Genomic DNA, 21760 nt, shown 5'->3' with positions numbered 1-21760 from the left:
TTCCAGATTAATTGTTTCGGGAAATTAACATTCAGCGACACAGACTTTTATTTTGAAATAATTGAAAAGTTATAGATAGGCTGTTCATTGCTCACGGTGGGCGATGTGTGTGTAAATTGTGAACTTGAAGGAGCTATATTTATAGACACCCTGACGTAAGTTAACGTATCGACATGTATTTTATATCGACCTATGTACTTATAATGTTCCGGGACTGTTTAGAAACTCACATGCAGAGTTGTTCTTTTTAACGTTTCGTGTCTGTTCTGCATCTGTAAAGTCAGCAAACTTTTGTGTTCGCGTGTCATGGTCAAATGAATAAGGCGTAAGATAGGCTGCCTTCCGAATATTGACGAATATGTATTTGGAAGGTATACGAATATATTTACTTATCTTGTAAGGGTGTTTGAACTGCACCGCAAGGCGCGAGAATGCTGCCTGCCTTCACGAGCCTCAGACACTTCGCCACAAACACGATGAGGAGAGCAGGTGGGCAACACCTTTTTTACTGAAAAATGTCATTCATCATCAAAATTAACAGTTAAACACGTGAAGGGAGCGCTGTTCATATATTTTCATATTTTTTTAGAACATGCTTAGTTATGAATTTAATCATGGCTTTTCTGTCCTTCACCACAGCGTCTGAGTTCAGAATGACCGTCCCGTGGGGAGAGATGAGAGGTCAGGTTTGGGGTCCTTCTAATGGTCGTCCCGTGCTGTGCTTGCACGGTTGGTCTGACAACAGCGGGACTTTCAATAATCTGATCCCGCTGCTTCCTAAAGGTACAGTGTTTCAGAGTACTATAAAGACCCATATAGATGAATTCATGAACGTTTCCTGTGTGCTAATGAAGACGAACTAGTTGCTGTTTTCTTCGTTTTTCTCCACATCTCTTCTAGACTGCAGATTTGTAGCCATTGACTTTCCAGGTCATGGTTTCTCATCTCATAGGCCCGATGGATGCTTTTACACCTTCCCTTTGTACGTGGCAGATGTGCGACGAGTTGTAGAAGGTTTGAAGCATTTGTTACACACGTTAATGAATCAACCTCGATACAAGATTTACAGAATTATTGAAACAAGATAAATGTGCTTGAGAAGGAGCTTTAATTAATTTTGTAAAAAAAAAAAAAAAAAAAAAAATTACATTTTATGCCTAAGCATAAGTGCTATTGTGGAAAGACGAAAAAATTGGCCTACTTATATTCATGCAATCTATGAAAACAAGTTAAAATCGAACATTAATTAATTAATTAAACATTAATAGTTATGCTGTGTTACTTAAAATTGAAAACAAGGCAGAATTAATTTAAAACGTCGGTATGTCTATAGTTGTATTTTTTGTTCCCAGCTCTTCAGTGGAAGCGATTCTCTATCATTGGACATAGTATGGGTGAGTCAGCTGTGTTACTACTGTCTTCATTCACTGACAGGTCGAAGTTTTGCGTGTGAAAGGTCGGAGGATCTATGTAAACTGTAAGTTAATGGATGACGAATCCTGTTATTGTGAAGCTGTGCTACTGTAGTGCTCTGTAAATACCTTATTTATTTATTTTAGTTGTTCCTTTGGTACTTTACTTCCGTGACATAAATATATGTTAGTAGATCAGTAAGAGGGCATTAGAAGGACACTGGGATGAATGCCACAAACGTGATTTCATAACGCTCTACTATATATAGCATCACCACTTCTCTAAATGTCACCTTTATTCATGTCCAGTTGGTTGGTGATCTGTTTGTTAAAAAAATAATTAAAATGTATTTTAAGACTGTAGAATTTAAGACTCTGCTGTAGGAAGTGTTTGTGTGTGTGTGTGTGTGTGTTTTGAATACTTAACAGTTTAAAAGCATTTAGTTATGGGTAAGGATATAGGAAAACATAGATGTAAAAATCTATAAAGAAAATGAATGCCCAATAATTAATAGAAGTAATTAAGCATAGTAAATAAATAATTATGGTTACTGTATAAACACTGTGTAAAAAATCATTCACACGTAAGTAATGAATATTCATGACGATCAAATGAGTGGAAGCTGTTTTTGAACTGGGTTAATTATTTGGGTTTCTTTAACAGGTGGGAATGTGGCAGGAATGGTGAGCATCTATCATTCATATATATATATATATATATATATATATATATATATATATATATATATATATATATATATATATATATATAATTTCTTTTCATATTTTTGTAAATATAATAATAGTACTAAAATGATGCTGCGTAATCAAAAGTGTCTTTGAATGATTTAATAGTTTGCAAAATGATTCACTTTTTGCTGTTGTGTAAATGAAGTGTGTGTTATAACCGTTTCTTTCTGGTTTTACAGTTTACTGCTTTGTACCCAGAGATGGTTGATGCCATAGTTCTCCTGGATACTTATGGATTCCTCCCAACACAAGTGGTAACAATAAAAAAAAAAATGATATAGATAGACTTTCTTATTCAGCATGCATGCGGCAATGATAACAACATGCGGGTTTATGTGTCCCTCCTTAGACGGACATGTATGAGAACATGAGGAAAGGGATAAATGATCAACTTCAATACGACAACAAGACGGAGGATAGGAAAGAGAGGGTCTACACGTATGAGAAAGCCAAAGAAAGGTGAAGAATAGCTTTGTTTTTGTTTGTTTAATTTAATTAAAAAATTGTATTCGGTTCAGTTTTAACCCCATTCTTTCCCACAGTTTTAAGGTCTGTCTGACTTCTGAAATTAGACAGGTGCAACTCATGCTGACAAAGTCTTCCAGTAAAATTGCAATTGTGTTGTTTATACTTTTTTGTCTTTAAATAAGTTTTAGACTTCATCCGCCTGGATCTCACTGCATAATTAAGTTCATTTACTATTTTTTTTCCTGGAATATTGCTGTTAAATATACATAGAGAAATATAAAAACATTGTGGCATTTAAGTTTTGATTTATGATTTGTCCACTTTATATATTCTTCGGTGTTACATCATCTTCCAGAAATCTTTTTAACATGCTGATTTAATGCTTTAGACGTGTAGCTTATTGTTATGTATGTTGAAAAAAGTTATAGATATTACTCTTAATGATCCTCTTTAGGTTGAAGACTGCAAACCCCTTTCTCTCCGATCAGTCTGCAGTGATTCTGTTAGAGCGGGCGGTCAGAGAAGTCGAGGGAGGTAAGACATACAGCAATTCTACACTCATTCTATGGACCTAGATTTATCTCAATGTTTTTTTCCTTTCTCTTAAAGGATTTGTATTTACCAGAGATATGAGAATTAACCTGGTGAGCCATTTCTGTTTGTTTATTCCTTCCTTTACAATGCGGTTTATTCACAATAACAAGATTTCAGATTTAATTTGACAGATATTCAGATATTTCCAAAAACAGCATTTTATTCCTTTTTTTCTGTCATGGTTTCACAAATGTTATACAATGGTTATACAAGTGTTTTGTGATCAGGATGGAGCGTATAAAAACATTATACGCAACGTTATACACATCACGATACATGTGCGTTTATTCATATTTAAATCTGCCAACTGGTAATATTTGATTTTTTTTTTTTTTTTTCAGAAAAACATTGTGAGTAATAGTATGGAGCTGTGCCTCCACATGCTGTCACTAGTTGAAGCCCCAGTGATGATAGTGCTGTGAGTTCACACACACACACACACACACACACAGGTTTTTACAGTTTGCATAGTGTTCAGGAGACGTTCTGTGCACATTTAAGCACAATGCTGAAAATTAGAGGTGTCATGTCAAATTAAAAAAATGCCTGAATGTCACTGTAGACAATAAGCATAGCAAACAATTTTCTAAAATTTGTACATTTTATGAATGTTATGTGTGACTAAAGTTAAAAACGCACCATATCATTATCCACACATCGGTTACATACACTGTTAGACTGTATTAAAGATGTTTCTTTCTTCAGGGCAAACGACGGCCTGTACAAAATATTTATTCTGCCCGATGGATATATTGATACGATTCGGAAAGGCTGGACTGATCAAAATGTGAGATGTGAGCACAAACACACAAGTGCATAATGTCCGTTTGGAGTGGCATTTATATAGAAATATTTTCTTGCTCCTCTGCAGGCCACCATTGTTGATGTAGAAGGGGATCATCATATTCACCTGAACAAACCTGAGGCCGTGGCCTCCGTAATCACTGATTTTCTTCAGTCACACGGCCCTGACAATAACCAGTCTTCCAAATTATAGCACACACATGCTAATTTAAATAATGAAAAGGCCTATACTGAGTCATAATATTCATACCGTTGACCGCTTCTTTTTACTGTAATGCTTTAAGCATCACAAACCTATTTCTTTCTCTTTTTTTCAGTTTAAAATAGGTGTTTTATTTGAAAACGTTCAGAACAATTTGAGAATTTTGCACTGTCCGTTTGCCTTCCGTTTTTAAGAAGAAATTAAGTCCGTGCTGATGGAAATCTCGTTCACACCTCATAGTAGGTATGGTGCTTCTGTTATATTGGCAAAATACAAATGCTGCTGCTGACAAACACTGACCGAGGTTAGTGCTGAATCACTTTATGCATTACCGGATTTAAAAGAAGCCGCCTATATGTGATGCACATACAAGTTTTTTAAAAACGTGTTATTAAGTATTAACTAAAACATGTGTTAATTTTTACTTTTGTTTTGATGAAGCAAAACTAAACATTAAAGTGTAAAATTAAATTTGTGTAGAACTTTTTTTGTGGGGGTGGGTCTGTAAATATACATTTCAAAAGCTACAGTGGCCCAAAAATATATTTAGACTATAAAATAATGTACAGTTCAACTTTTATGGTCAGTAAGAATTTATTTTTGAAATGTGCTTTTATATATATATATATATATATATATATATATATATATATATATATATATATATATATATATATATATATATATAGTAATCAAGGTAGTAAAACAGTGATATTGAATATTATTACGGTTTCTGTATTTTCTTGGCAAAGCTGAATTATCAGTGTTATTACTCCATTATTACAACATTATTAATGCAGAAAACATATTGCATATTTTTCAGAATTGTTTGATGAAGAGAAAGTACAAAAGAACAGTCCTGATTTAAAATCTTTATAAGCTTTTTTTTTACTGTCACTCTTGACCAATTTAATGCATCCTTGCTGTATTAATATTATTAAATAAAAACGGTTGTTGTTGTTTTTTAGCTGTGTTTGTGAATGTGCTGATTGCTGTGAATATGTCTTCAGGCTTTGCTGAAAGCTGCACATCTTGCATTTGTCTTTAGTTCACATGTAGGTCAGTGCTGCTCAGTTTTGCCTGACATTTGAGACTATCAATAGCATGATACTCTAAAGACCTAGTAATAGGAGAAAACTTTGTAATGGGAGCCGCTGTGATGAGATTGTGTTTGTGTGTGCTTGTTTATAAATATGCTTAAAGTTGAGTTAGTCAAGGAATCACCTCACGCTAGTATAATGTATTCACGTACTGTAGCTGCTCCCAAATTTGTTTGATTTTTATGATGACACAAATTTATATAATTGCATGGGTATACATAGGTATTAAAACGTGAAGGTAATTTATGAGGACACTTTCAGTGTTCACATAATTCATAAGGCTTATAAATCATACAAAATATATTTTTTGAAGATCTAAAAAGAAGGAACAGGTGTAAGGCAAATAGTTTTGGTTACCATTGACTTTTTATTTTTTAAATGATGGACATCATTGGGAACAGAAACTTATATACCACCATGTAATCTTCTGTGTCAAAATTAGATTATACGAGTGTTGTAAAATGGGATCTGAACGCCATGTTAGTATATATCTGAGCAAGTTTTATGATCCTTTTTGTTATATTTACAGCTTCAGTGTACCAGATCGCTATATATTATGCAAAAGAGCAGCATGAACATTCTGTTAAATTTCTTCTTTTGTGTTTTACAGAAAAAGTCATGCAGGTTTAAAACCTAAATGACAGAACTGTAAACCGCCCCTGATGTGTGCGATGCTGTAGCTTTTTAAACCTTTGGGGGATGTGAAAATGGGGATGTGATTATACAAAATAATATTCCTTCTAAATGCTCCTTTTGATTTTCAACGATAATTGCCATGTTCCAGTTTAACGTGAAATGATTAGCAGTGTGAGCACAACACTGAAAAGAAAGGGTTACCAAAAAAAAAAAAAAATTACGTAACTTCTGCTCTGACCCTTTCCTCGTCAGAGATGTCTCCATGGTTACCCCCCCTCCCAACTGGAATGGGATGGTACAGAGAGCACGAAACCAAGGGTGCGAGAAAAGCCCTCATTCCATAGCATTGAATCAAATAAAATGTCTTTGTCTGCATAGCTTCACCAGCTGCTATTCAGCATTTTAATTAGACGGATCTGCTCAGCCCGGGTTAGAGACTTTAAACCCAAAACTACAGCCAGTTCTAAGCCGATCAAGTAAAGACTGCAGGTATGTAGAGACGCATGATACACATGTGCATGTGTGGAAGTGATGTTTAACGGCATGCTCTAGAAGTGTGGTACATTTTTAGTGTGTTTTAATGCGTACAATTTTGATATGGATGATGCACCATTTCATATACTGCAGTGCACAGGTGCGTTCTCATTTAGAGAATAACACGGTTGTCTCTTTGTTTCTGTACTTTCGAGATAACGCAATGCCTTGGATGTTTCTCGACTGGTTCGTCCCTGTCTATCTGCTGGTCTCGGTCCTGGTCCTGGCCGGTTTTGGAGCGTGCCTGTATTTTCTGGAGCCGGGTCTTCAGGATGCCCACAAGTGGAGCAACAAGTCCCTGAGGCACCAACCACTGGCTCCCATAAGACAAACACACTGCAGAGATGACGACAGCAATGCCTTATTATGATGGGACATGTGTGGACAATCCAATGAGACGTTTGTGCCAAATCATATGTTAATGCCACTTTATCAAAATCCATTGTCTTTTAACAGGGTTTCTGTTATATGCAATGATCTGCAATCGGATTACAAGCCAAAACAGTACGATACGTTGAAGAACTCAATTCATTTAATTTTACAAAGATTATTATTTGCATTAAATTGTATCATCTCAAAAAAATCGGATGTTACTCTGCTATTTCAGGACTAAAGGTGAAAAGTAGTGGTCCAGAATCCACTTAAAATTTATTTATTATCATCAATACTATTAATAGTGATTAATAGTATACATAAAATACATTTGACCAAATCTATTGAATTATTGTGATTAAAGTATTAATTTAGAATGATAATTATTACCATTAAATTAATCTAACTTAAAATATATGTATATTCCCCCCCTTTCAATAACTATTGTTTCTGGATGTTTCCTAGTTTCTGCTAATAAACATTAAAGAACATTATTATAGCAGAAATACTGGAAGAAGGAATATCTTGCTTTACCTTGCTTTGAAAGTTGGGTCAGTGTTGGTCATTTGAGTCTAAAAACTTGAGAATCACTGCTTTTATGGTATCGTGGTTATCCAGTGATGCTTCCCACACAACCTCCCACGAAAGTCAGCGTCAGAGTAAATTTTGGTGACATTTGGGTAAACTTGGAGGAGAAACCTAGACTTGTCTGAGGGGGGTATTGTGCGAAAACACATTACATACAATGAACAAACAAGAAGGAATGTTTCCAGGTCATGACGGTCATGTTCTGGGTGGCATTTTAGAACATGCCTGAAAAATCTGGAAAACCCATGTCCCAAGATACATGCAGTATACTGTGAGAGTAAAATGGGGAGCTCAAACTACTCAGCATGCTTTTTGTCATTAGGCATCAAATAATGGTACAAATGACCATATTTAGGGTATGTTCAAGAATACCAACTAGATTTTAGTTGTATCATCTGTTGTAGATGTTTTAATTTTTGCAATGTTTTTAAGAAACAAGCAAAAAAAAACCACACATGGTTGAAATTGTCTATTTTGGTGGGCTAGCATTCTTATCTGAAGCCTGATAATGTTTATTAGTAGACTTTGCTCTGATTGACCAATTTCACCAACAAAAAAGCAACTGTCCCTTTAAATGTTGGTTATAATCATACTTTGGACAATCATAAATGATAATGGCATTTGTAATAATGTGGATGATTGTATAATCAGTTGTAGCATGTTGGAAATATCACCAAATTATATTAAACACAAAATGTTCGAGACATATTTCTCTTCTGCATGTTTTCACTTGATTTTGGAGTTTCACAAATTGTGCCATTTAGCGAGTATGATGTGAAGAGAGTGGGTGAATGAGACAGTGGAGCTTCAGATTAGAAGAATGGAGGGAATGTAAGTCTAGTTCCCACCATTTCCTGATGCACTCTTCCCCCTTCATTCTCTCGCTTCTCTCTTCCAGTAAACAAACCACAGGATTACAGGTCGGTCTTATTGCATATCATTTTCAGAATACTATATATACTCACTATATGTCTTTCAGAAAACCAATTGTTTTTGGTATTTTTAGTTAAATATTTGACTGATTTGAAAACATCTTTTCTGCGTTGTTCTTTTTATTTACAACTGCTTGCCCAAACCTTTCTTTTTATGAATTCTTATAGGCTGTGTGATATCCTGCAATGAACCCACAGGACCTAGATAAAACTGGAAGCATGTTACCTGTTGGATCTCCCCTCGACTCCCCCTCTCTGTCCCCGTGCCTTATCCCTCTTTCTCCTTCCCCTTCCCGTCTTTCACCATGCCCCATTAACTCAGGCTCCTCTCCCTCCCGTCTCTCTCCTTTATCCACTTCTCCTTCTCGTCTCAGTCCATCTTCTCACTTTATTTCATCTTACTCCCCTGTTCGTCTGTCTCCCTGTTACACATGTGACCCATCTACTTCACCCACAAGGGTTTCCCCCTGTCCCGTGCCTCTTTCCCCCTCTGTTATCCTAAAAAAACCCATCCATATTTCCTCCTTCAGTCAAACCAAGAAAGGCTCGGAACAACAGAATCAGATTCATAGTTCTTCTCAAAGGTATGTTTCTCTCAGAAGAAGTATTTTAAATCTTTTTTATGCAGATTCCATCATGAACCTCCTTTCTAAAATATAAAGATTTATTCTGTGTGGGAGAAAAAAATATGATACTATATAGCATTGCTTTTTGTAAATGTGCTAATCCACAATGCATGTAATCAACTAAATACTCATGATTAGAATTAAGTATTTATGGATTCCCTAGGGATTTCTACATCCCAATTTGAGGACTTCTGCCTCAATATAATACATAATCATGTATAAATTCCATGTCTTTCCTTTTTGTGATATTTGATATATATACATCATTGAAAATCTTGGTAATTGAAAAGATATATCCATCATGCTTATACATTTTGGTTGTATCATTTCCACGTCTTTCATTTTGATATATTTTACATCGTTGAAAATCTTGGCCATTGAAAACATATATTCATCATGCTTATCCATTTTGGTTGTTCTGTGTTCTACAGCATCATCAATACTGTGGATACATCCCTAAGTTCACCACAATTGAAGTCAGTCGATACCATTTCTCATTTAGAGAATTCAGTTAGAGTGCTACAAACAGATGAAAACAAAACATTACAATCTGCTGATTTGCGTGGTAAAACATGGCCAGTAGAAAGCAGAATTTCCAGATTCAAGCCTGTTTCATCCACTGAGAGAAGTGTAAGATCAATCCCAATGACCAACAGTCAAAAAAGGCAAGCTGGCCAACAACAAGAGCCATTCAGACCTCCACAGCAGGATAAACTAAAGCAAAATCTGAACATATATTGCAGGGGAGCCACCAAGCCTTCAACGCTTGAAAGCTTAAGCCCTAAAAACCTCAGACATGTTGAAAATAGTGCATACAGACCCCAAAATTTAGTGAACTATCAAAAGAAGCGCCAATCTCAGGACCCTACTCTAGTTCGAATCCGTCTTGGATTGATTAAAACAGGCAGGATTATAAACTCTGGTGCCCAGTTTTTAGATCTGGAGAAGATCAAGGGAAGCAATGAAGAGAACAACCCAAAAAGTCAGAGCGACGGAAATCCTGCTGTTTCAGAAAAGTTAAAACAGCCTATTCGTTCAAAGATAATGTTAGGAGCAGCCAAGCGGATAATAAGGCCCACTACAATGTGTGAGAGGAGCTGTGGGAAACCTCAAAACCAACAACAAGCTTCAGCTAAAGAAACAAGACAGTTCTCCAAACAGCCAGCACTTACAAATCCAATCTCATCCCCTAAAGCTACCACAAACCAAAAGGATTCTTTTCAAGAACTGGATAATGTACCTCCTCTGAAGGAATACAGTGAACTGGTTTCATCCAACTCCGAGCTTCAAGACAGAGCTTCAGAGAACTGTAATGCCATCAGCGATAGTTCTCATGAAAGTAATGTGATGATGAACTACCCCCAAAACAATCAAACCAGTACTAATGACAACCAAGAGTCTAAACCAAAAATCAGGCCTTCCGAGACAGACAGCGCCGTCATCCCGTATAAAAACGCATCAGACCAGTGCAGCCGGATGAGTTGCTTTCAGTTCCCTTTGAAGAGTCACAGAACATCCACTGAATGTGGTCAGCTGAGCCGAATCTGTAGACCTGTGATCAAAAGAACATCTGACAGTAGAACTACATACTTCAAAACCCCTCAGGCATGGAGAAGATCTTCCTCAAACCAAACAGGGAACACAAGAAGGGATGTTGGCAATTCAACCCGAAACAGATGCAGCCTTTCGGATTCAGATTCTTCTAAATCCTCTTCAAGCGAAGCGACCTTGCGTGAAGATTACAGATTTGCAAGAAGACACAGAGGCTCACAGTTGTACAAAAAGTGTGCTACTAGTTGTCCAACTAAATTTGTGGGAGAGAAACTTAAATCAGCTGTTCACCCTGACCTCTCAGACAGCCCAAACACACACACAGACTCTGAAATGCTGAAATGTCCCTTGGCTGGACGGATGCCTCGGTGTCCGTTCACTCTAGATCAACAACAAGAGTCCAAACACACACTTCATGCTAAAGATTGTGACAGATTTCAAGACGTGAACTCCTCGTGGTTAACAGAGCGAGAAGACTCCCTGCCATTACAGCCATCTGTAGCCGCAGACACGAGGAGCAGAATTGACTCCTGTCCAGAAGAATGTGTGTCTACAGGTGAGTACAAAGATAAATGACTGGAGTTACATTAAGAGGACGGTGTATTAAGCTGCTTAAAGACAAGGCACATCCTAAATACTATGTACTGTATATACATATTTAAATTTACTTGATAAACATTCAGGAAGAAGACTTTTAATTTGTCATTAGAAAGAATCACAGTTTTATATTTAGGGTTAAAAGCATTTTATTTAGGATTTAAAGCAGTCTTTAAGCCTAATAAATATTTTACATAGGAGCAGAATATGACATTTCCATTTGATACCTCAAAACACTAACAACCACTTAATATGCTAAAATGAATTATAACATCATAGTAACTGCTAAAAATCATGTTAAATATCTTAAAAAGCACAGTGAAAATCAGCTTAGCACACTTAAGCAACGTGATAAATAGCATTCAGAATAACTACACAGCATTGCGAAAGAAGCACTTGTTAGCAACATGCTAAAAATCAATTACGCAACTATATAGCAATGTGCTAAAAACACCATGAACGCATTGCACTGAGCTAAACACTTTAGTCCAAAACTTTAGTCGCTAGCTATACAAATATGAACCCTAGAAACGGTCATATGTAAGCATATGCAGAGACATACTAACTGTAAATGGTATAGCCTGCAAAATAGGAATTCTGCCTTATCGTCAAGCACAGGCCTGTCTGAGTGAGATAACCCGGCTATGAGGTAAAAGACACTGAGGCTCAACGGCACTTTGGTGCTCACTGTATATACTACCACAAACACGTGTGAACAGAGCTCACGAGACAGGCAGGTGCAGGACTACAAGCCTGTGAAATGTGAGTAGTTTTGATGACATAGATGTACAGTGAGAAATGATTTTGTTTCGTACCGCTCTGTGGTATTGTGTGTTTGAGTTATTTGCAAAATACGATTCAGCGAAGACAAAATGAAACGAGTCAAATGGATTATAAAAGGACTCGATGACGTCAGCAGAACGTGATATTTGTCAGTTGATAGCTGACGTTTCTTTTTATTTTGCTTCTAGGAATTAAGTGTATAATTATAAATTATTTTAATCAATGTATTTTGGAACCGAAAAAAATGCATTAACGACAGTTGTTGTGATCCACATGCCACCAGTCCTGCAGCTAGTCGTAAGCCACAGTAATAGCACGATACAACGCGCACAGGTAAATATAAATACATGTGCAAATGTAGGCTACCAAAACAAACAAAAAGCAAACGGCTAAGATTTAAACAGCCTAGCAGAGTCAAAAAAAAATCACCTTGCGACCTGAATCCCTCGTTTCGGCACTGCGCGTGCGCGCTGCATCACCCAGTCTCCCGTTAGTTTCCTTGGTAACGAAAAAAGGGTGGAGGAAGGAATGAGGTGAATCGAGCTGCGAATAGAAAGGCGAGAGACGGAGTGAAAGAAAGAGGCACCTGAACACATGATCACTCTCTAACGGCTGTTCAACTACTGCCTTAGCCTACTTATACTGCAATACGCTCTAAACCAGCGAGAGGCGGAAAAAGGACGACAAATCAAATATATCCCGCGACCGCTGCAAAAACACGGATCGGTGAGTGGGAAGAGCGTTTCCCTCTGATTACTCGTTATTACACCAATCTTCCTGAGGTGAAAAATCAGTAAATGCAACAAAAGGAGACGTAGACGCGTACATTCATCCGTTTGTGTTTATGTTTGGTTTCAGTAACGTTTAAAACGGCAACGACGCTAACATTCTCTAAATAAAAGACGCGCATCATTTCGTGTCATGGCGTTAAAAAGGCGTCTCGGTGCGTGGGAAAGGTCCAGCCGTGGGTGATTAATCCGATAAAGAGATTTGTTGAGTGGCTTCTGTAATAATTTATTGTTTGTTGCTTATTTTGGGTGGCATATGGTGTTAATATAGGCCGACAACTCAGTGGAGCATTTTAAGTGGACAAGGCTGGGAAATAAGAACACTACATAATAGCATACATAGGTTTTATTAGAGAAATGATTCAGTCATATCTAATCTTTTTCATTTTCCTCAGTTAATCTTGTTGTTTATAAACACCAACACACGGCATAAGCAAAACTGAGTAGGTTTAGAGGGGTAAGCTTTGACACTGTGTCTTATCCTCTAGGCAAAAAAGAAATGTGAAATAAAGGAAAGTCACCGAAAAGTAAAAGGTCTGTCATCGTGTACTCACCATCTGCTTCCAAACATATAAGAGCATCTTTCTTGTCCTGAACACAAAAGATGATATTCTGGAGAATTTTGTTAAACTAACAGTTGATGGTAACTATTGTAGTATTTTTTTCTGTACTATGGAAGTTGCTACTGTCCATTATTTGGATACCACTTCAGAATATTTTTTTTTGTTCAACAGCTGGATGAAATTCATTCAGGTTTGAAGCAACTTGAGGGTGAATAAATGATGACAGATATTTTATAGACAGATAATGTGATTTTAACACATAACAGATTACGTTTCAGATATACCGCTTCACAACACAACAATAAAATGTGACCTATAAATTTGCCCTGTTAGAGAGTAAATTGAAAATTACATATCTAATAAAAAGTTTGGAACTGCTTGAGGGTGAGTAAATGATGACTGATTTTGATTATTGTGTGAGCTATCTCTTTTTAACATGATCTGAATATATATATGTAACAAAGTCATGGATCTGCTTCACAACACAAAATAAAATGTGACCTATAGAAATTTGTTTTTAAATCCCGTTAACTCCATTTATAGTGAAATAACGTCTAACCTGATTAATGTATTGTTTATCATTTACACAGACATGTCAGAAATTGTGCCCCCTGAAGTGAGACCTAAACCTGCCGTCCCAGCTAAGCCCTCTCATGTGGTCCCGCCTTCTAGCAGTCCCTTTGTGCCTTCACTCCAAGGAACAGGGGGTGAAGGTCAAGGGTCAGGTCGGGGATCTGCATTGCTCGGATACATCGGAATAGACACCATCATCGAGCAGATGCGGAAGAAGACCATGAAGACAGGCTTTGACTTCAACATCATGGTGGTTGGTGGGTGGAAGAGCAGTTCGTTCACGTTTACATTTAACGTTTTTCATCTGCTCACCATTTCCCCTCTTTTTCTCTAACTTCAGGTCAAAGTGGTCTTGGGAAATCTACTTTAGTGAATACTCTCTTTAAGTCACAGGTGAGCAGGAGGAGCACAGGCTGGAGTCGTGACGAGAAGATCCCAAAGACTGTTGAGATTAAATCTGTATCTCATGGTAAGTGCATACTGATCATGCGTCTCATTTAGTCAAGGATTCGCAACTGCGTCTATTGCTTGTTCAAGGCAAGCAATGGTTGCTGAAGGACAGACCTTCCACTAGACAGAAATAGACATCATGAACTAATTAAGAAAGACTCATTTTGTGTCGGCTTATGTAATCAATACAGCAGAGTGGCGGCCTAAAGCATATGTACTTGTGAGTAAGATGTGTCTAGACTGGCATGTGTTGTGCCCAGGGTAAGTTAGGAGGCCAGCTGTTGGTGAATCCCCTGTAGGTAAGCGAACAGCTGGCTAAATGATATCATATACTGTATATCTAAATGCTATTCACAAAAAAGCTGGATATTTATTTCTTGTTGACCTTGTGTGATATTGTTATGATGGTGTTACAAATGTAGGTCTGAAATAGGTGTCAGGTGGACATTTTTGAAGTCATTGTGACGTTGTGTCATGACTTAAAGCAATAGTTAACCAAAAAATTTTCAAAGTTTACCTTTTGCCATTATTCACTTAACCATATTGTTAAACCCATAAAACTTGGTTCAAATACAAATTAAGATATCATATATATCATACTTCCTTTGAAAATCCAGGTTATCAAATTTAAAAGATCAAAGGCTTGAATTAAAGTCTTGGATTTGGAGTTTTTGGATACATTTTAGTTACTTGGACTTTCAGTTGATGTATTGAAACTACTCAGGTTTCTTATATGAAACTCTTATATTAAATATCTTAATATATACATGTATGTGTATGTAGTTATATATACATAATAAGTATACACATTACCCACACATATAGTATTGAAACATAATTTATAATTATTTAACATTATTTTGAATGCGATTAAGCATTTGTTTGTTTGTTTGTTTGTTTTTAGAAGATTAAGTCTTGTGTGGAAAGGCTTGAATTTTAATCTTTTTCAATGAACTCTCTTTAAGGATATTTTACCTAACATTGGACCCTGTTCATTATATGTGCTATCTTGTGAGATTCACTGTATTACAGTTATCTAAAATGCTTAATTGTAGCTCTGAAAAATGTTGTTTTTGCAGTGATTGAGGAAGGAGGGGTGAAGATGAAGTTAACAGTCGTTGACACACCAGGTTTTGGAGACCAAATCAACAATGAAAATTGGTGAGTTTTGAGTGATTTCTCTGTTAAAGCCAGAAGACTGGCAGCTATTTTTAACTGATTTAGTTTTTTTGCAAATGATCCAAAATGCCACTGCATGCTGCATCACTGCTTCCGAGAAAACCGAGGACATGCATTTGTGTCATCTGAAATAAACGGGGTCAATTGTGGGCTTAATTTTGGCTACTAACTGGCATCAAAAACGTGTTCCAAGTGTAAGGGGTAGTGTTTTGACTTCCCGATTTACACTTAATTTGCACAGACGAGATTCAGATTGCCGGTGGGGATGCCAAATGTGAGTGTGGTTTGGCAGCTCGCCTTCGGTGATCATCCAAGGATCTCAGTTAAAGGGACACAGCGTTTTTCCTTTGTCATTCAAATGCCTCAGACAAGCTGTTGGGTGCTGATGCTGACAACAAAAGCTGCCCTTTATGCAGCTTTTTATTCATACAGAAACAAAGCTTAAAACCTACATTTCTTTTACATTTGTAGCTTGGGGTAAAAATAAATCTGAAATACATGAGCAGTGGTATACTGTTTGTAAATATCACGACGTTACCCATGCTGCTGAGAGAGGAATTTAGATGAATGTGTAAATATGTTCTGTGCGCTTTCCTCCACAGAGCAAAAACAGTGAGAAAACAGAAAGTGATCTGTTCATAGTAACGTGCATATGTTACCCACGCATACCCACGTTATCCATTAATATATATAAACTAATATACGTGTAAATAAACACTGTATTTGTGTGTATTTATATATACATAATTAATAAAAACACAGCACACATACATATAGTATGTAAACAAAAAGGGGTTGCAATATTGTGGATCATAATTAATCATTTGACAGCAAGTTTATTTATGTAGAGCTTTATATAACAGCTTTATAGTATTACACAAAGACAAACCAGTGTCAGTGGTTTTTCATTTGCTGTTTTAAAGTTTTGTGTACTCTTAACATGCAACACTGTTGATCTGTTCCTAGCTGGGAGCCCATATCCAAATTCATCAATGAACAATATGAAAAATTTCTGAAAGAAGAAGTCAACATTGCTCGCAAGAAACGCATCCCTGATACCAGAGTGCACTGCTGCTTGTACTTCATATCTCCAACTGGACACTCGTGAGTTTGATTTATATAATAATATTTCACTTTAAAGGAGTCATCGGATAAATTCACGTATTTGAACATAAATGTGTGTCGGCACATCTACTAACCTATGAAAATAATACATGCAGTGTTTTTTTTTAACCCAAATAATAACCCCTTTTTTAAAAATCAAGCCATTCTCAGATACTTGGCTGTGTGATGTCACACAGGCACAGGCCCCTCCCACAATTGTCGATTGACACTGATGTTGTACCTTAGACCCGCACTGAGTGAGCTGAAATCAGTCTGCCATTTTGATGCTGGAGTAGGTGTAGACCAGAATTACTCCTAAGCGATTGAGGTGTTTTGTTTTTGATATAATAAAAAACATAGCTGTCATCATTTACTCCCAACATCCGAGCCACTGAAGGTGCAGTGGATTACTTTTTTTCTGAAGGAAATGTACCTATGTTTACACAATCATTCACTATCCAGCTTTACCTCTGCATCTTCTTTGAATCTTTACAAATCGCTTCTCTTAATGATGTTCTAGTTAGCAAGTTTCGCAAGTAAGGTAAAAAGTATGGCTCATCACCCCACTGAAGAAAGGGGCGACGTGAGCAGAACTTATTTGCATTTAAAGAGAGCAACAAAACAGGTTGCTGTGAAAAGAGCTGTTTTTGACAAGGTAAAAAGGGTGTTGTTTAACAATACCATTGAGAAATTGTATCCACTGTATCCAGCTACAGACTTCTTTATTAAGACCATAAAGAGTTGTCAGCTTGTGAAAAATAGGCATCTGATGATCCCTTTAATGTACCATGTTCTCTGTTGAGAACAGCAATAAGAATGGATTTCTGTGTGCAGTGTGCACATCTGTGAAATGTCTTTGTATTATTTGTCAGTAATTGATAAATGCTTGTAGTTGCAGCTTTGTTAATTAAAAGCAAAAATCAGGGAAAACGTGTAGTGTATTAAAGCGGCTGTGTTGATTCAAGACCGTGTTCATTCAGCCAGCAATGCTTGACTGAGCTGCATTAGGCCGACTGTGAGCCTCAGAAAGGCCAGTGGCCCTGTAATAAAATCAGCTTCTGTCGGCCTATTAATTATCTCTCGTTCCTCTTTCTCAGGCTTCGCCAGTTGGATATTGAGTTCATGAAACATCTGAGTCGTGGGGTCAACATCATTCCTGTCATTGCCAAGTCGGACACACTCACTCTTGAGGAGAAAACTGAATTTAAGCAGAGGGTGAGAATATCGAATATCAATATCGAGTTAGTGTTCTGGCACTGATTAATTACTGTGCGCCATATTCCCTCGCAGGTGAGGAAGGAGCTGGAAGCGTGTGGGATTGAGTGTTATCCACAGAAGGAATTTGATGAAGACATGGAGGATAAGAGTGATAATGATAAGATCAGGGTAAGGGGAGCTTGCATGCATCTCTTATCTCATCTTTCACCCTTTCATCTGTTTTCACATCCTGTGCATTACAGGAGGCGATGCCCTTTGCGGTGGTAGGAAGTGATAAAGAGTACCAGGTCAATGGCAAACGAGTTTTGGGCAGGAAGACAGCCTGGGGAGTGGTGGAGGGTGAGTGGGCAAAATGGTATAAAATAAAATGGCATTCTGTTTGTTTCACCGTGCCAATTGTGATTTAAAATATTTATGTTCTTTTAGATGGTTGTAATGAACAAAGCAGATGCTGTAGTGATTTCTTAGGCAGGACGAATCAAATCCTGGAGTAATTAATGAGAACTTTCCGCAGCTGGCTAACAAACCTATAATATTTAGGTCATTTTCTATATTGGGTGCATTTTCTGTCCCTGCAGAAAATCATCTTATGTTGCATTTAAAACATGGGCTGAAATTGCTTCCAAGAGGATTATGTGCTAGGTTTGTGTGTATGTTTGCACAAAGTAATAAAAATATGTGGACATAAGGCATTTTAATCATTTTTAAGGTGCCAGTAGTCACCATTTTATGTTCTAAAATGTTCCAAAAACAAACATGTTTTCCACCGTATTAGTATATACGTAGGGCAGCTATAACAATTTAACTTAACCAACAATTTTCTAATAACCACATATCAGGTTAAGCATACGTGTCATGATATTTTCTGACAAAACATGTTTTTTTCTATCCTTCTAGTTGAAAACCCAAATCACTGCGAATTCTCTTTACTTCGTGATTTCATGATTAGGTAATGTATAAAACTTTCTTCTATATACCAATCTTGTATCCACCGTTTTTTGAAAGAGTGCTTTTTAAAAGAGTTCTCAGCCAGAACAAAATGATGGTAAACACTGTTACAAAATGTTACAAATTTACAAAAGATTTCTATTTCAAATAGATTTTGTTCATCCAGAAAACATGTTTTTAACAAACAATATTAAGCAGCATAACTGTCTTCAATGCTGATAATAATAAATGTTTTTGAGCAGAAAATCAGCATATGAGAATGATTTCTAAAAGATCATGTGACATTGAATGTATTTAAAAAATCATTATTCTGCAATATTAAATGTATTTATTCACTCCTTCGTTAATATTTATTCACATACACTTCATTGTTTATTGATCTCTTAATAATAAAATGTATTATATGCTAGAATTGGCAGGCTTTATGAAATATTTCCAGAAAAATGGCCAGTGACTCAACACAAATAGTAACGTTATGATGTACTCAGGTCTCACCTCCAGGACCTGAAGGAGGTCACTCATAACATCCACTACGAGACGTACCGTGCCAAAAGGCTCAATGATAACGGAGGTCTGCATCCCATATCTTCTTCTGGCCAAGACACACAAGAAAGCAACCTGTGAGGAAACAAATGAGCGGCATAGTAAGGATGCGAGAGAAGACTAGGATTCGTCTTGTAGTAATTCAGCTGTGCATGCTCAGATGATTTCATCGCTGTGGAGGTTTTGTCCTTATGATCCTTTTGACCCTTTGTGGAACTCGTCATCATCTCTTGTCGCACAACCTTTGAAAATTAGAAAAAGCCTTCCCAAGTTGCTCGCTCTGCTGACTTAAGCGAGCGAGTTCGCTCGTGGTAATCTCGTTCAGGTCTAATATGATGGCACATAGCCTTGCGTTGGCATATCACTAGCTCTGTCCTCTACTGAAACCTGTTAGACACATTTGAGCAGTTTTATATCATTAGGAGGAGGACTGCACTGCCACTGCAGTCTGCAGATCAACGGGCCTTATTTATTAAAACATTTAGCACACTTTTAGTACCTATACCGATTAAACAAACTCAAGTTATGAGTAAGCCTGCTAAATTTTAACATGCAAGTGTTTTAATAAGTATTTCATCTCTGGCCCTGTAAGGGTGCCGCAGTGTTTCTCTAAGTACACTAAATTCTGTAGTACTAACGTCTTTTTACCTTTGCTGTGTAACTCTGCCAAAGCTAGTCTCAGAGGACTCTGAAGTGACCGCTGAAGTATTTTCCTATAGATCATTCCAAACAGGTACAACAGTTTATGCCAGCGGCTAATGTGTTTAAAGAGCTTCACGGCGGCCAATTAAACTTCAGAAGGAAACCGAAAGAACACTGATTAAAATGATCAGTGCCTTCAACAAAGTTTTGAGGTTTTCTTTAGCACATTTTGTATGGACGCACCCCACGTTTGTGTGTATGAGTATAAAAGTTACAAAACTTTCTCAAATATTTTGCATATGGTAACAGTGATTTCTCTCTTACTATGTGACGGCATTTTTATTTTCATTCCCCACGTGTGCCAAAATTTCCAAACGTGTGTTTACATGTAGCTCTGCATCCCATCTCACAACATCACTTGATACGTTATGTATGTATACGCACTGATCCTAAATCAGTTCACCACCTTTTTCATATCATGTTTAATTAATGCCGGTGTGGAGTAATAAAACGCCTCTGAACAATAATTACAAAACGTTATTTATATTGTATTTATGTTCTATTTATTATGACACTTATGTTTTAATTTAATAAACATGTTTGCCATACTTGCGTCGACTTCTTTTCGGGTCCAAACGCGTCGCGTTTTAGCAGACGGCTTTTCTAACGGCTCGGTTTCGGTTTTATTGCACGAAGCGAAACAAAGGCCGCCGTCTCTGCTTTTCCCGCGTGTCGCCCGTAGAGGGAGCTGTACGACTGAAGAGTGAAGCGAGTCAGTGTTCACGGAGTCCAGCGAGTGGCGCGATTCTGAATCGTCGCAGCGACAGTCCACTCTGTTCGGTTCACACCGCGCGCGCGGGTCCATCCGAATTCTGTCGTGTCGCGCGTGGCTTTGATTTGATGAAAGCCCTTTATAAGCGTCTATTTAGATCCTTTAAACCCCCTCTCGTTCATCATGTACAGGATATCTAACTACCTCTGTTTGCAAAACGCGCCTGGCGGGGTGACATTTTAACTAACTCGCGCAACGTTATTTATCGTGGCGTTTTAGGCGATACTGCAGTACCGTCGTCTTTGTGATTTGTGGCTGACTCGGAAAGGGGGCGGGGCTAAACGTTCTCCCTGCTCTGTTATCTGAGAGAAGTACTTCTGTTAGTGAGTGCTGGTTAGGCTAGATTAGTTTAGTCTACCACTATAGTGTACTCGCATACCTCGTTTAACTCCCTGTAACTTGAATGGATATGTTATCGATCCAGTGGATTCCACTGAAACTGTGTTTAGAGCTTTAGGCGGAGCAGGGAAACTAATTGATTAGGTCTTGGTTTATTTTTTTATGATGTTTAATTAAGGTGCAGTTGTGTAAGCTACTCAAATATAGACCCCATCCAGTGATGTTTTATGTTGGTTACATAAAACGTTTCCCTCATCTTTGTGAGCTCCCCAACAGCTCGCAGGCGGTACTGCAGTTAGTAGACATTTCAAAAGGGGAAATGCACATGCTGCAAGTCATGGCAACAAAATGGCTGACCTCCACGAGAACAAAACCTACTCTCTCTATACAGTGAGCGCATTTTTCACGAGATTTGTTTGACATGATAAAAACGAATGATACGTTTACATGTGAAACGAGTTAAAACACATTATTCGATTTGCCAGCATGTGGAATGCACTGGGTGTGTGCACCACAGACACATCTCACTTTATGTGCATTTAAAAATCATATTTTTTTTTTAACTTCTGTTTGCCACGCTGATGATTAAAAAAGAAGCGATGTGAAAAACAACTGCATATGAGCAGACAAGT

At 37.3% G+C, this 21760-nt stretch overlaps 2 protein-coding genes across 6 annotated transcripts; both read left to right on the top strand.

Moving 5' to 3' along the window:
* The first annotated feature begins 21 nt into the window (after positions 1-21).
* On the top strand, positions 22-4701 carry serhl (serine hydrolase like). 2 transcript variants are annotated; one of them, XM_043244559.1, is made up of 13 exons: positions 22-155; positions 402-489; positions 640-783; positions 901-1014; positions 1353-1394; positions 2077-2096; positions 2342-2416; positions 2512-2621; positions 3085-3164; positions 3240-3274; positions 3566-3642; positions 3930-4011; positions 4096-4701. In XM_043244559.1, exons 2-13 carry the CDS (start codon positions 432-434, stop codon positions 4219-4221), a joined length of 963 nt encoding a protein of 320 aa, XP_043100494.1. In that variant the 5' UTR covers positions 22-155; positions 402-431; the 3' UTR covers positions 4222-4701. The 2 variants fall into 2 exon arrangements, with proteins under 2 accessions (XP_043100494.1, XP_043100503.1); XM_043244568.1 differs by lacking the exon at positions 22-155 and having other exon boundaries at positions 162-489.
* A 1160-nt stretch (positions 4702-5861) lies between these two features.
* On the top strand, positions 5862-20565 carry LOC122348696 (neuronal-specific septin-3). Of its 4 annotated transcripts, none has more exons than XM_043244473.1 (11): positions 5862-6455; positions 6656-8976; positions 9450-11125; positions 13891-14130; positions 14214-14342; positions 15403-15484; positions 16469-16606; positions 17704-17821; positions 17897-17992; positions 18722-18773; positions 19261-19397. In XM_043244473.1, the coding sequence occupies exons 2-10, from the start codon at positions 8579-8581 to the stop codon at positions 18767-18769; spliced, it is 2925 nt and encodes a 974-aa protein (XP_043100408.1). In that variant the 5' UTR covers positions 5862-6455; positions 6656-8578; the 3' UTR covers positions 18770-18773; positions 19261-19397. The 4 variants fall into 4 exon arrangements, with proteins under 4 accessions (XP_043100408.1, XP_043100399.1, XP_043100424.1 ...); XM_043244464.1 differs by lacking the exon at positions 5862-6455 and adding an exon at positions 18067-18163 and having other exon boundaries at positions 8434-8976; positions 19261-20565; XM_043244489.1 differs by lacking the exons at positions 5862-6455; positions 6656-8976; positions 9450-11125 and adding exons at positions 11329-11928; positions 18067-18163 and having other exon boundaries at positions 19261-20565.
* Positions 20566-21760: the final 1195 nt, after the last annotated feature.

The sequence above is a fragment of the Puntigrus tetrazona genome, chromosome 1 (genome assembly GCF_018831695.1).
Source record: "Puntigrus tetrazona isolate hp1 chromosome 1, ASM1883169v1, whole genome shotgun sequence".
Taxonomy (NCBI): domain Eukaryota; kingdom Metazoa; phylum Chordata; class Actinopteri; order Cypriniformes; family Cyprinidae; genus Puntigrus; species Puntigrus tetrazona.
The sequence above is the reverse complement of the archived record's forward strand: the minus strand, read 5'-3'. Positions and strand labels throughout refer to the sequence as shown.